The sequence below is a fragment of the Triturus cristatus genome, chromosome 4_2 (assembly GCF_964204655.1).
Source record: "Triturus cristatus chromosome 4_2, aTriCri1.1, whole genome shotgun sequence".
NCBI classification, from domain to species: Eukaryota; Metazoa; Chordata; class Amphibia; order Caudata; family Salamandridae; genus Triturus; species Triturus cristatus.
The window spans coordinates 560,317,847-560,332,678 of record NC_140586.1 but is presented as its reverse complement, the minus strand read 5'-3'; the positions used below and the strand labels follow the sequence as shown (position 1 = coordinate 560,332,678).

The following is a 14,832-nucleotide window of genomic DNA, read 5'->3' as shown; positions in this document are numbered from 1 at the left end:
TCTAATCTTTGTGGGAGAACCTAACCTTTGTGGGAAGTGCTTTCGTTCAGTAGGCTGATAAAACAACCACAGACTGAGCTGAAGCATTCCCAAAGACAAAGACTCATTATCCTTGGGAGCCAATTATTGTACAGAGGCTTGAAAATAGTTGAACTTCTTTTGCTTGAGCATATTGTCCATAAGAAAGCGATGGCTTGGGCAGTAGCACCACCTGATCACAAAAGGACATTTTCAAAAGTGGGAGGGGTGACCATGCATGAACAACACCTTTTAGGACTTCCGGTATACCTCATTCAAGGATGCAAGACCTCTAGAATAATTAGTAGCGACTTCCCAGGCTGTATTCACAAATCTTGACTTGGATTTGAGAGAGTATTTAGCAGTTGGGTTGACTTGGTCCCACTAGATTGAAAGGTGTTTGCCAAAAGAACAGAAATAAAAAAGGGTCCATCATGGATATTTTTTTTAAAGGAGCACTGGTTCAAGCACTGATACTAGAGCTGAAGCGAGTACTAACATTAGTGCTGAAAATATCTGGATATCTCCCTTGAAGCAGAAGTCACGAAGGTCAAATTGCTGGCCCTCAACCTGTTACTCAAAGCATCGAGTAGGGAGTTTAACAATCAAAAGAACGACAAGTTGGCAACTCAAACCCCTACAGTGTTTAGAGCCTATCAGTCAGCATTACAGTGTTAGGTTTGCGCCGAATAATCAAAATTTCGCCACAAAGCAGGCCTTTCCAGATAACTAGTAAAGATGGACTGAATTAACTGATGGAGCGCTAGAGATCTGCCCAAGGCATGGGAAGATTCAAAAGAAATACGGTCACATTTCTCTGTTGAGACAAAGATAGGGTGACATGCTCTTTAAGACCAATAAAGAGGGTTACAAAAGATGTCCGCTCACAGCATTATTTTCGCTCCCTTGTGCTAGAATGTGTTCAACTGATTGCAGCTGTGTCACCCTTAAGGATTAATACATGAGGAGACATAACTTCTGCTACAACTGCAATAAGTGGTGTTTCAGTAATCAACTCAGGGCTATGAAATACTAACGAAGAAAGCAATTTGCCATGTTAAACAAAAAACATGAAGATGCTGACGCAGTATTCTTTGCACAAATATCAGCATGCTCTAAACAATTAAACCTATATTATACTTTAGAGCATTTCATAAGCCACAGCTGGCTGTAAGGCATAATAAATCCATTGAAACCATCTTATATACAATCCTTTAATACATGTACCGTAGCATTTGCACATACCTGAAAGTACTAGAGGTATAGACGGAATAAATCAAGATTAAAATGGGAACTCACTCGAACAATGCTTTCCTGGCCTACCTCCCAATAGCCCTCTGCATGCACACGCATGTAGTCTAAGTTGTTCAAGTTTCAAAAGTAATGAGCAAAAAAAAACTTGCAACTATAAATAAGCAGCCAACAGTGACTGTTTGCAGCCATGTATGCTGCTAGGTGCTGCTTGTCTGATAAAATGATGTCCAACTAAAGCAGTCACAGACAGCCAAGATAGGAAAGGGGTAGATTTGCCCTCCGCCTTGTACACACTTAACAGTGTTGCAAAGCTACTTGTATTCAGAATGAGACAACTGTACCAGACAATGGAAGTATTTGTGAATTTTCCTTGAATTCTGCCCGCTCTAGTTTCCTGTTTTCATGTACGGGGAGCTCGATCATTCTGGGTACGGCTAGATTATGCCTCGCACTGTCTCGCCTGCTGCCCCCAACACCTGGAACACCAACACAATTATCCAGCAATGAAAGTACCTGTACAGCATTTTTATAAACCAATGCTATCAAGGGCATACCATAAATGAAGAGCACTATTTGGAAAGACTAACCTCTCCAGGGTCCAGTCTTTCCCAGTTGTCATTAATGTAAGAGACAAGTTCAAGTTCTGAATCAAAATATTTCTTCTTATGAATAACACTTAGGTTATAAAGGCACAAATGAGTGATGTCGACCCTGTAAGTAAAACAAATATGTTAAATACATCAGTAAAATGGGTTCACTTGTAAATAAACTTTGTGTTATCCTTGAATTGTGGCATGGCATTCAACTAACATCCAACAAGTAAACAATTATGTTTTTCAAATGAAACAGTCTTTAAGTTGTGGTGTGCCTGGGTAGGTAATGTCGGTTGTGTCACAGCTGCATATCTGCTTGGGAACCCGTACCGTACAAGCTGAGAAATCAATCACAAATTGCACCAAAGAAAGTTGTGGACAGGGATGCTACTGGGCATTCAATTCCCTCTGCAACTTAATCCCCAACCCATGTGCACCTCCCAAAAATGTAGCTAGGTGGAATATACAAACTAAGACTTCAGAACAATTTAGAGTAGAGGGGACTTCTTGTTTGAGGGTGGCGACGTTTGGGATTACAAGGTGTAGGCATGGCTGGCTTTCACAGGTGACCTCCAGATAAATATATTAGCTACATATGATTTAAGAACTCTCTATAATCCCCTGTGGAATTACCATCATTTATTACATCGTTTTCACAATAGACCGATCTGAATTTTGATCCCAGATTCTCTCAAATGACTTAACATGATCTTGTCAACTTTCCCCAATGCATTTAAGTTCTCTTAGTTGACAGCTATAGTTACGACTGAACACTGATCAGTCAGAAAGAGGAGACAACTGTTGCGAGTCCTAAAAGAGTGTAGGCTACCAATCTTTCTATTCGTGTCAAAACCCTTAATTTTGAAATATAACCAAACCATGTCATTATTGGTACTGTGCACTGAATAGAAATGTATTTTAAAGGATACTTACCATCGCAAAGGTAGACGTCTGAGGTATTCTGGTCCTGAATTGCAGACTGAACAAATGAAAGTGTAGAATCTGTGTAAAAAGATAAAAGCGGATATTTCATTAACTGATCTAAAAATTGTACCATGATTGAACATTGTCAGTGCTAACAGATTTTATTAATAAATTTTTTTAGCATTGTAATCAGGAAAGCTGGCTAGTCAAGCTAATCCGGTTTCTCATAGTGTGCTTTCCTGGGGAGTCCATTAATACGGCTATTTCATTGTGAGATGCTCTGTCAAGAAGGACTACGACTAGTAGCAGAACATTAGTAAACGCTCTACTCTTCTAATATCAATATCTTCCTTAAACAAGCAAGCACCAATATAGCAGTACCTCATTAACCAGGTCAAATTAATAACTCTGATAAAGCATAAATATTTGCACAGCTAAAATACCATCAACAGTCACTTATTAACCACCAATATAAATGTAAACAGTGGTAGTAATGCCAGTATTAATACCAGTGCCAGTAACATAGTCGTTTGTAATGCTACTGCATCAGTTTAGGTTAGTATCATTGTTATCGCTAACTTAATGCAAGGACTTTGTCGACTGCAGGACCAATGGTGATAGTTGCATCATCCCCAGTTTTGCAGGGAGAAGATTGGTTCTGCCTGTGCCACTATTTTAAGTAACTGCAAGGTTTTTCTCGTCCGAGTTCTTTAGAGCATCTGCAGCTTTCCAAAACCTGGAATGACTATCAACCACGGAACATGGGATTATACAAGTAACTTGGGAAGCAAAATCTCATTATTCCATGTCTGCCACCCCTCCCTCCCTCCAGCTGGCAAGCATCAACCCCAGTTATCAGTAGGGCAGCAGAACTGGGCTCATGAACTGCCATGGAACAATGTATAATTTGGGGCAGCGTTAGAAATTGGGTTCCTAGTTGACTGGGTTATAAGCCCTGGTCTAGCAGTAACCACAATCCTAGTTAGGGTAAGGCACACGCACAACCTAAATTAACCTGTGCTCACCGCCCGGTAGCTTGGCATAGAGCAGTCAGGCTTAACTTAATAGGCAATGTGTAAAGTATTTGTGCAACACTTCCAACAGTAGAAACACCACACCAAAAAAATATTCCACAAGAGGTTAGACAAATAGAGCTATATTTTATAAATATAAAGACCAAAACAGCTGCAATCCAATAAGTAGGACCGGAGTTATGAATTTTTAAAGAATAAACTGTAACATAGCGCTTAGAAGCATAATGCGCCAATCAGGGATATCCGGTTGCGCTGGACTGGGTCAAATCTCAAAGTTCAGGTCGACCGCAATGGATCATGGGTTGGATACAGACCCAGATTAGTCCCGCTGAAGTTTTAACCTCAAGTTTTGTGCCAAGTCCTGTTCGCAGGGAAGAAGTTCGTCGGGAGCAAGGAAAGAGTCAAGGACGATGGTGGCAGGGCACAAAGAGCAGGCCGAGAGTCACACAGACGGGCTGAGGCCTCGCAGTGACAATCCACAATGGTGGAAGATGCTTGCTGTGCGAAGAGACGAACTTGTGGTGGCTGCACTAATTCTCTGTGCGAGTCGCACGGTTCCGGAGCGACTGGGCCCGTTTGCGTTCAAGAGCCCGAAAGTTTGACTTTAAGAGCTTAAATCTATTCCCAAGGGCCAGGACCTGTGAGGTGCCTTTTGGGGATCAGGAGCTTGTTCTAGACGGGTCTAGGTCTTTGAGGGGTCTGTTATATCCCCGAGGCTCAGATCAGGAGGCCAACATTCTAGCCAATCCAGTCCCTCTATGGCCCTATGTTCAAGAAGGTTTCATGGTCTAGTTCTTTCTGTCCGTGCAAGAGGTCAGCAGGTCAGCACAGCAAGGCAGCACCTCCTTCTGAGTGGCAGTCCTTTCAGCAGCACAGAAGTCCTCCTTACTGGCAGAGTATCCACAGGTCCAGAGGTGTACTGAAGTGGTGGTGTCAGAGGTCCAGTACTTATACCCAGTTATGCCTTTGAAGTGGAGGAGACTTCAAAGACAGGTCTTTGAAGTGTACCGAGGTCCTGCCCTGGCACCAGATTAACTACAGGGGACTTTTCAGCCCTTTCTTTGGGGGCAGGACACAGTCTATTCAGGTGGGAGGCTGGGTCCAGCTCCTTCCATCCAGCCAGACAGGCGCATCAAGTCACACCTACGCTCCCACTGTGTATGGCTGTCTAGAGGGAATACACAAAGCCCAACTGTCACCCTACCCAGATGTGTGATCAGAGACAGGCAGAAAGCACCAAATGGCTAAAATAAGAAAATACCAACTTTCTAAAAGTTCAACCAACAAACACGCCAATGTCGACTCGACACCTATGTAAGAAAGTGGCTCTGTATATACTGTTCCCAAATAGGTACAGTATGCACAGAGTCCACAGTCCCCAGAGGTTTGGCAGAGGCTAAAGTTAGATATAACCTTACTCTCTAAAGTGGTAGCTTGGTCGAGCAGTAAGGCAGTATCAGAGGACAGTGTAAAGCATTTGTTGTACACAGCCAGCAAATGGTCTCACATACTCAATAACTGAACTCTAGGCCAACGGTTTGTATATAAAAATATACAGTTTTATTTTAGAACCAACAATAGGTATCAAAATATACTTTCTCAGAATGAGATGCTTTAGTTAAATACTTTCAAACGGCAATAGACTTTTGAATGCAATAGATACAGTTGTTGCAATAGGCAACACAATTCAAACACAATTATAACATTGAGCTTAATGGAACTTTAAGTAAATGCAATTTTGGTTACTTTACGTATGATTTTCTTACTCCGGGTTGGATCCTGGATTCAACCCTGGTGCATTTCCTGTAAACAGTTGAAAGAAATAGTTTGTTACACAGCGATTTTTAAGGAATATTTGTAAGTTTCAAAAATTGACACTTGCCAGGAATTTCTGGCAAAAACCAGGCAATGGAAGAAAATCAAGTTATTAGCAAGTACGGTTGCAATTACTTTTCAGGGTCAGTGCTGGGCACCAAGATCCAGCACTGGGATCTCTCCTGATAACAGGTGAGTAATTTCGTTTATCGGCTGATTTTTAGTGAATATTTTAAAGTTTCAAAACTCGACACTTAGAAGAATTTCCAAGTGAAACCAGTCAATGTTACCTTATGGAAGAAAAGTGAGTTATCGGCTTTTGGGTAAGCACTAGACTGACAGAGTTAAGGTTCTAGGCATAGACTCAGGGGTCTCCCAGGGTCAGGTAGGTACAGCTGTTACACCCTCAGCGGCACAGGGGCAGCCGGGTGCAGAGAGAGTTAGGCCCAATGTTAGCCTATGGTGGGCAGGGGGCCTATGGTTGGTGGCTGCTAGCAGGCAGGCCACGCGGCTGTGGGAGCTGGGCTCCTGGTCACTTGCTCAGGGCAAGTGGGGAAGTAAAATAGGACAGAGATTGCACTCCCAGGGGCACTCGGGCGGCTGGGTGCAGGGTGCTTTTGAGCCGTCGGGCGCTCAATGGATTTCAAAGGAGAAGCTCAATGACGAACAAAGGCTGCAAGCTCGGAGATGAAGATTCTTCAGGTGCGACCACCACTTCGAGAGTTAAGTTGGGAAGCTGTAGGTTAGGTAGGCACCCTGGAGCTGGGCACAGGGGGCCGCAGGGTACTGGGGCGTCTTTTCGCATTGGGAAATCTTTCCCTCAGCTGGTCGCGGTTGGAGGGGTCCCTGGTTCTGAGGCTGAAGGCGTCGTCAGGAGTGTTGAGGTGGGCCCTTGGGTGCTGGATCCGGGGTCACAGTCGCTGGGGAGACGTCCTCGGGGTCTTTGTCCACTCCGGCACAGGCCAGGCTTGGCGGGTGCAGAGTGTACAGGAGTCGCGGTTCCTGGTAGGCACCAGGGGCTTGTTACTTGCTTTGAGCAGAACCACTGCTCGTGGGAGTCCCAGTCTTTTTAGAGTCACAAGGCAGTCAGGTCATCCGGGGTTTGAGGTTGCTGACCACTGGAGACCCCGGGTTTCAGCAGGAGCAGGTTCGAGGGTTGACAGGCCTGTAGGGCTGGGGCCAAGTCAGTTCGTGTCGTCCTCTTGTTAGCAGCTGCACAGCAGGTCTTCTTTCTTCTTGTTCTTCTTGCTTGTTTCGGATTCGGGATCTGAGGAAGGAAGGTTCAGGGTGCCCCTAAATACTAAATTTAGGGGCGTTACAGGTTGGTAGAGGTCAGGGACCAATGGGTCCCTTCCCTGGGGTGGGTACACCCCCTATCCTGCCACTCTCCAGTGGGAGGGGCGCAGGATACTAATCCTGATTGGGCATGGCTCCCCATCCTCAAGATGGCGAGAGCCCAGAGTTGCGCTTCACCTCCCCTCCACCACCTGAGGGGTGGTGTTGGCAGAGGTTGGCACACCCCCTTTCCTCACTTGGGCTTTCCCGCCAGTCTTCCAGCCAGAGTGGGGGTCAGAACCGGTGGAGGCCAGTTGCTAAGTACAGCAAGTGGCTTGGAGAAGTTCACAAAGGTGGCATGCCTTTGAAGCTTCCCCTGCCCTGGGGGAGGAGACCTAGCACCTTGCCCAGGATGTGCATTGTTGCAGGCCCAGGAGAGCGGATGGCTCTCTACCCAGGGGTCCAGCAACATGTCTGCTGTGTGGCAGCCTAGGCAGCCCCTCAGACAAGACGTGGATTATAGGTTAGGTTCAGGGGGCAACTCCAAGTTGCCCTCTGTTGTGCATTTTACATTAAATCCCACACTGGCATCAGTGCGGGTTTAATGTGCTGAGAAGTTTGATACCAAACTTCTCAGTCTTCAGTGTAGCCATCATGGTGCTGTGGAGTTCGTGTTGACGACCTCCCAGCACCATATACTTTTAATGGCAGCACTGCACTTACAATACCCAGGAATGGACCTGGGTACTGTAGGGGCACAGGGTTCATGCACCTGTACCTACACCACTGGCATAGTGCACCCAGCTAGAGGGGTGACTGAGGTATGCCAGGGCAGTGTGTTTGTGGGCCTGGCACACAGATGTGTGCCATGTCGACTGTTTTGTTCTGCACCAAGACACTCAGCCTGCAAAGGCAGTGTGTGTGTGTCAGAGTACAGGGCCTCTAAGGGTGGCACAATAAGTGCTGCAGCCCTTAGGGGCCTTCTCTGGTCACAAGGCCCTGGGGAACTAGGGTACCATTAACCAGGGACTGACATGTGGCCAGAGATGCCAATTGGGTTTAGGCTTCATGCAGTTTTAGGGAAGGAACACAGGCCCTGGGTACCTGATTGGCAGGAGCCCAGGGCACACTCAGTCAAAGTACATCAGCAATATAATAAAAAGTGGGGGCATACCATGCAAGAAAGATGGCACTTTCTCACAACCTACAAACGTTTTCTTTTGGTCCGTGGTCACTGTATTTCATATCGGTGATCACCTTTTAATTTTTTTGTTATTGTTTCACAATCATTTAGAACATTATCTTTAAACAAAACACATATTGCAAAATTCACAATATAATTCAGTACATTAACACCTACCCTACGTAAATCTTAAATCAAAATCATAATAAACTAGACTAATCTACTTATAACAACAAATAGCAATGAAAACATCAGCTCAGAATTTTAATGCCCAAGAGGAATCTTATTTGATCTTTACTAGTAATTTACTCCTGACTGGGCTTTCTCAATCCTACTTTACAATGCTAGTTTGAGAACAAAGGAGTGACCTTGAATGAAATCACTCATCTACCAATGTTCCAGCATATAATATATTTTAGTGCGGTTTGGGCTGAGATTTGCATCAACACGTTTAGAACCTTAAATAATTTATAGGTCCTCATCAGGATTCGGAACTGCAAGAAAAAAGATATATATATACATATATACATATATATACACAAACATCAGTACCCTGTGCATAGGAAGGGTAACGGTTTCAAAAAATGACTTTATACTTCACCAGATGAATACCTCTTGTTGATTCCTTCCTAATGACAAACTCTTGTGGAATGCCTTAATATGACAAGACGGCCTGTAAAAAAACCAAACACCCTGGAGTTCTTTAATTAGGTCCTAACCATCCGAGTTTTTTAAAAAACAATCCAGTTGACATCATAGACCAATCGTCCTTCAAGGGTAGCATCAGTTAATTACTGGGAAATCAATCACCAACCAAAAATGGTTTAGCATATTCTGAAATACATAAATAGACCCGACCCAAACTGTATCAACGACAATGGACCTGCACTTTCATTTCTATCCCAAGATAACTTATTAATATCTGTTGAAACCATACACAATCCATTCGTAATCCCATAGTGCCGGGACTCCCAAAGTGCTGTTAAAAAACATTCTGACTCAATAAGTACAGCCTTCGCTTTGAGTCGATGAAAAAATGTGATAACCAAGTGCCATCAGTGCGTCCGCTACCTTCGAGAAACTTGCACATGTGTCTGATTTTACTTACCAAGTCCTCAGTACGGCATACAAATTGTAGAACACGCCATCATCTCGCTAGACGTTGGGGCCAGCTGCTGTGAACGCATTGGTTCACGTATTGGCATCTGACTCAGTTGCAAGTTTATTGGATGCACGCTGTATCACATGGGCCAGGAAAGAAGCAGGGTCTCTTGGGAAATGTGGTCTTATAGCGGCCCGAATTTCACTGAAACTTTTGAATGCAAGGGAAAAAATCATGGGTGGCAGTACGAAGACTCTGAAGAACGCTACTCTGAATTTAAACTTAGTAGTTCATCCATTTCATTTAGTCCATCAACTACTGAATTAAAATACCAAATTAAATATGCTTCTTTCTTCAAAGGTTTCTCTCCAGATCCCCACCTTTGGGTGAACGAAGCAGGGTTTCTGTTTCAGTAACCCCTACACTTTTTGCCAGACTACTGATGCACATTGACTTGATGTGCCCTGGGTCCCTGCCAATCATTTTCCCAGGGCCTGTGTGCTTTCCCAAAACTGTACCGTGTACCCATAATTGGCACATCTATGGCCACATGTCAGTCCCTTGTAAGAGGTACAAAGGGCCCTGTGGCCAGTGAAGGCCTCTAAGGGCTGAAGCACTTATTGTGCCACCATTAGAGGCCCTGTACCTACCTACCTACCCACCTACACACACCCACACCCACCTTTTTTTATCTCATATTTAGGGGCAGTCTCTGCACAGTAGGAAGCACCCTTTGACAATCAAGATGATCTAATCCTCGACAGTTGGAGCGAGTTTAAGAAGGAGTTCACAGGATACTTGCATGTCCAATCTCTACGAGGATGCAACAATAGAGTACTTCAAGAAAATACACGGTCACCTCAAGGGCAGTTCTGTGGGAAGTGTTCGAGATGGTTATCGGGGACAGGGCAATGTTTGTCAGCAGTGGTAGGGAAAGTGAGCGAACAAGGGAGCCAACTCAGTTAGAGGCAAGACAGTAACCAGAACACAGACACTCTTCAGACTCTCCCCATTCATAGATATTGACACAACACCGCGTATATGAACTACAGAGAGTGATTCCTCTAGAATTCTATAAAAAACTCTTATTGCGGCACCTCCTTGCAGTATATTAAGACACATGGGATAAGGATTATGTCACTTCCCCAGTAAGCATCTGTTCTTGGCATGTAGAGCTACTGATTCACATGCTTTGCATACTCCTGCCATCTAGTGTTGGGTACGGATGTTTGCAAGTTGTTTTTCTCCGAAGAAGTCTTTCCAGTCACGAGGCAGGGTGACTCTTCCTTTCGGTGATAGTGCGCATGGACATCTACTCCATTGTTAAACTGTTTTCCATCAAGAGGGTGAGAATGGAGTGAGTAGTAAAGAGTTGTCCATGCGTAAATAATGTAAATAACGAGAACTGCAACAACTGCAGGTGTCGGGGGTGGGAGGGCGCATGTGAATCTACAGCTCTACATGAAAAGAACTGATGCTTGCTGGGTAACTAACAATCAGTTCGAGGCATGTGTGCTGTAGATACACATGCTTTGCATAGACTATATAGCAGTATTCTCTCAAAGCGGTGGCTAACCAGTAGATGTTTCAGCTGTCTGAAAAAGTGTCTTTAGCATGGCTTGCCCTACATTTGCTTGTTGGTGTGCTAATACATCCACAAAATGGTGTTTGGTAAATGTGTGTGGTGTTGACCATGTTGCTTGCCTTACAGGTGCCAGCTATAGGAATGTTACCTAAAAAGGCCATAGATGCCCCTATTTTGCGAGTGGAATACGCTCTAGGGGATATAGATTAAGTTCATTTAGCTTTTGCATAGCAAGTTTGAATGCATTTAACAATCCATATTGAAATGCCAGATTTAGAGATAGGATTGCCCTTGTGAGGTGGTGCAAATGCAACAAACAGTTGCTTTGTTGTTAGAAAATAAATATTTTGTCCTTTCGATACAATAGCGCTCTTCTATACAAATACGCAGTTACTGCTGCAAGGTGCAATCGAATAGATGTGTAAGCCAGTCCAGATTGCTGTAGGTGCAAAAGGTAACAAATAATGTTTTGAACAGAAGCATCTAGAGGAATACATTTGTTGTTGTTACAATAGACAACAAATCGTTTCCACTTTGCTGCATAACAAGCTTTGGTAGTAGGCTTTCCCACTTATTTCAGAATATGCATAGTCTGGTGGCAAATTTAACTATCCAAACTCTGACTTCAGGAGCCAAATCGCTAAGTTGAGCTCCTTGGGATTTGAATGCTTGATTTCTCCATGGTTCTGAGTAAGAAGACTGGAGGTGAGATATAGTTTTTGATGTGGAACAACTGACAGCTCTAACAGGGTGTTTTACCATGGTTGACGGGCCCATGTGGGTGCTACTAAATTCAGTGTGAGTGATGTTCGTCTGAGTTTGTGAACCAGAAATGGAAGGAGTGGGAGAGGCGGAAAAGCGTAGGCAAATATCCCTGACCAATTAATCCATAGGGCATTGCCTTTGGAGAGAGGGTGTGGGAACTGGAGGCGAGGTTTGGGCATTGTGCGTTGTCTACTGTGGCAAACGGATCTATTTGTCGGTATCCCCATTGTGGAAAGTATGGAAGGAGAACTTGGGGATAAAGTTCCCACTCGTGTATTTGCTGCCTCCTTCTGCTGAGGAGGTTGGCCATTTGATTGTTCACTCCTGGAAGGTGTTCTGCCAGAAGGTGAATCCTGTGATGGATTGCCCGGCTCCAAATTGTCTGAGAGAGGTGTGACAGTTGGGAGTGTGTCACCCCCCCCCCCCGTTTTTGTACATAGTACATAGCTGTCATGTTGTCCGTGCAGACTAGGACAACTAAGCGTTTGAGATGAGACTGAAGAGTGTTCAGCGCTAGAAATCCTGCTAGAAGCTATAGATAGTTGATGTGGAGACATTTGTGTTTGTTGTCCCAGAGCCCCCGAACTGTGTAATGGTGGAGATGCGCAACCTAACCTGCGAGAGATGCAGCTGCTGTTAGCACAATCTGTGGAACAGGGTAGATGAAGGGCTGCCCTTTTCTTTTTAAAAATAATCTGGTTTTTATCAACGTGATTTTTTTTTTTTTAAATCACATTAATCTAATGCATTAACAATGTTAATACCCACTCATTTTGGAATAAAGACTGAGTGCATATTACATATACCCATGTATTATTACTATGACTGCAGTTATAGGTGGGAGATCACCATCACTGCAGATATAGGTGTGATATCACTATCACTGCATATATATGTGTGAGATCATTATTCCTGCAGATATAGGTGTGTGATCATTATTTGTTTAGATAGGTGTGAGATTACTAACACTGCAGATCGAGGTGTGAGATCATTATTGCAGTTATAGGTGTGAGATTACTGTCACTGCAGCTATAGGTGTGATTTTACCATTACTTCCAATATAGGTGTGAGATTATTACTGCAGATATAGGTGTGATATCACTGCATATATAGATCTTATCACTACAAGAACATGAACAAGCATTGGCATAGCCAATAGGTGTTGCTTTTGGGACCTTATAAGTATTTAGTTATGCAGCACAATATCCTTGGTGCAACAACATCAACTGTTGCATGGCTAAACACTTATAAGGTCCCAAAAGCAAGACCTATTGGCTATACCAATGCTTGTTTCAATTCTAGTCGGTCTTACACTCTAAATATGGACATTTAACATATTACCTCTTAATGTTTGAATACATTTTTGTTATAATCATTTTCTCTCATGTAAATGTTGGTAACAAGGAATGCAGCACAGGATTCAAGGCGAATTATTTTTAAAATGTTTGGAGGGCAAAGATCTGCTGTGGAGTCTCCTATGTTTATCCATTTCATTAATTATCTTTTTGTGCTGGAGGACTGAATTAACTCAGTTTAGATTTAGAGGGGAGGTGGTATGATGCTGTTGCTGCTTGCCTTGAAAAGAAAGTACGGTTCAAAGTTAGCATCTTTTTAGATGAAGTGGCTTACTAATGCATTGCAGAGTTTGAGAATCTTTTACATTTGTTGAGTTGCTGGCAATGTTAAGAACTTTAGCAAACTATTTTGGAGAGCCATTCGGTTGGGTATGTGATAGTAGAGATGTACTGAGTGTAGAGTGTAGATCTCTTGACTTTTTATTGTTGAGGTTCTGTACATTCAGTCCTGCCCTTGGAGTTGCTTTTAAGCCTTGAGGTGGCGTGCTACCTTCCAAAGTCTTTCATGGGATATGGTTTCTCATTTTCAAAGTATGATGTGTGAACTAAACCTGCTTCTTTCTTTTAGTTCGCGGCTTTCTGTTAGTTCGTAGCCACATAGTTTTGAGAGGGCGCACTATTTGAGCACCCTTATTATCCATTGGTTGAAATATTTAATAGACATTTAGATGCCCAAGAAGTGGGAGATGGACAGATGTTTTTGAAATCAGATTGTCAAAATTCTTCCCGTTGTAGTAACTATTTTTGTGTTGGATTTTTTAGGAATTGTGCTTTTTAGGATGGCGGTTTTATTTTGTTGTGCTAAGTATAGTGTTGAGGTTGTAACCACAAGATTGGGTGGATCCAGTGACCAATTGATGCAAGTCAGGTAACTTCAGTGGTGGTAAGTATGTGGTCTTATGTAATGCTGGTTCATCCACACAGTTAAGATCCCCAGGTTTGCAGAAATTCTTATGATCTAAATGTCCGTGTGTAACCCCCGTAGGGCATCTGTGAAAGCATCACTTTGTGTCGGAGGCCAACAGATGAGGAGGCAGGAGACCGAGAAGGCTGCGAATTGAGGGCAGCGAACAAGCAGTGTTGTTTGTTCAAGGCAGCGAAGTCTTTAGTGTTGGACGTTGGTAGTTACTGGGGGTAGTTTGCAATGGGTGGTGAGAGGGCAGGTTTACCTCACATCCGCTGGTACTGAGTGATCACATAAGAGAGTTTTAGAGAACCAATTGATATCGCTCAGTAACTCTCTCAGTTCTATATTTTTTTTAAAGAATCATATTTACACCAAGCATCCATTAATAAAAGCCTGCCAGTGTGTTTACCGCCCAACCGTGATAGATGCAACACGTCCTTTCTCGTGCTTTTGATTGCTAAATGGGTTGGCCCAAGTCCCGGATGCATTTTACCATGTATCATTAAGCCAGGAAGGCGGAAGAGCCCTTCAGAGATCAGACATATCCCACGGTCGCTGTGAAGCAGCCTTGCTTGTTGTTGCAGTCTTTCACCTACTCTTCACTGCAAACCTCTTCAGAAAGCGGTCATCAAAAAATTAAGACTGCACATCAAACCGGCCCATAAATGTGCTTTCGTGGCCTTGGGCGTAATAAATTACCACAAAGTTGTTTTTGCAGCTATAGTATGCTACCTGTAGTCATGAAAATGAGTTTGTGTCAAGACGGTTTTGCATCATATTTAACGAGGCTGCGTGTATGTGACGGATATCATTGTGTAAACACCATATTACACAAAATAAAAGTGATTTTAGTCTTCCTTGCTGTGTAAGCTTTCAAGCGAGCCAGGGCCAGTGAAAATATACAGCAATGAAGGGCCAAATTATGGGGCAGGGTTAAGTAAACTATGTGCGAACAAAATGCTAATTTTGTAGCATAATGGTACACATCCTGGGGTGTCATTATTTCACCGGTTTGTCATTTT

General features: G+C 43.5%; 1 protein-coding gene across 2 annotated transcripts in view; it reads right to left on the bottom strand.

Annotated features, from left to right (window-relative positions):
• MTF2 (metal response element binding transcription factor 2) overlaps positions 1–14,832 on the bottom strand; it is a 404,555-nt gene that overhangs the window by 199,259 nt on the left and 190,464 nt on the right. For both annotated transcript variants that reach the window (XM_085602198.1, XM_085602199.1), the window contains 2 exons: positions 2,799–2,867; positions 1,860–1,983 (listed from right to left, as the gene is read on the bottom strand). In XM_085602198.1, the coding sequence (XP_085458324.1) occupies positions 1,860–1,983; positions 2,799–2,867 (193 nt within the window). The remainder of the gene's footprint in view (positions 1–1,859; positions 1,984–2,798; positions 2,868–14,832) is intronic.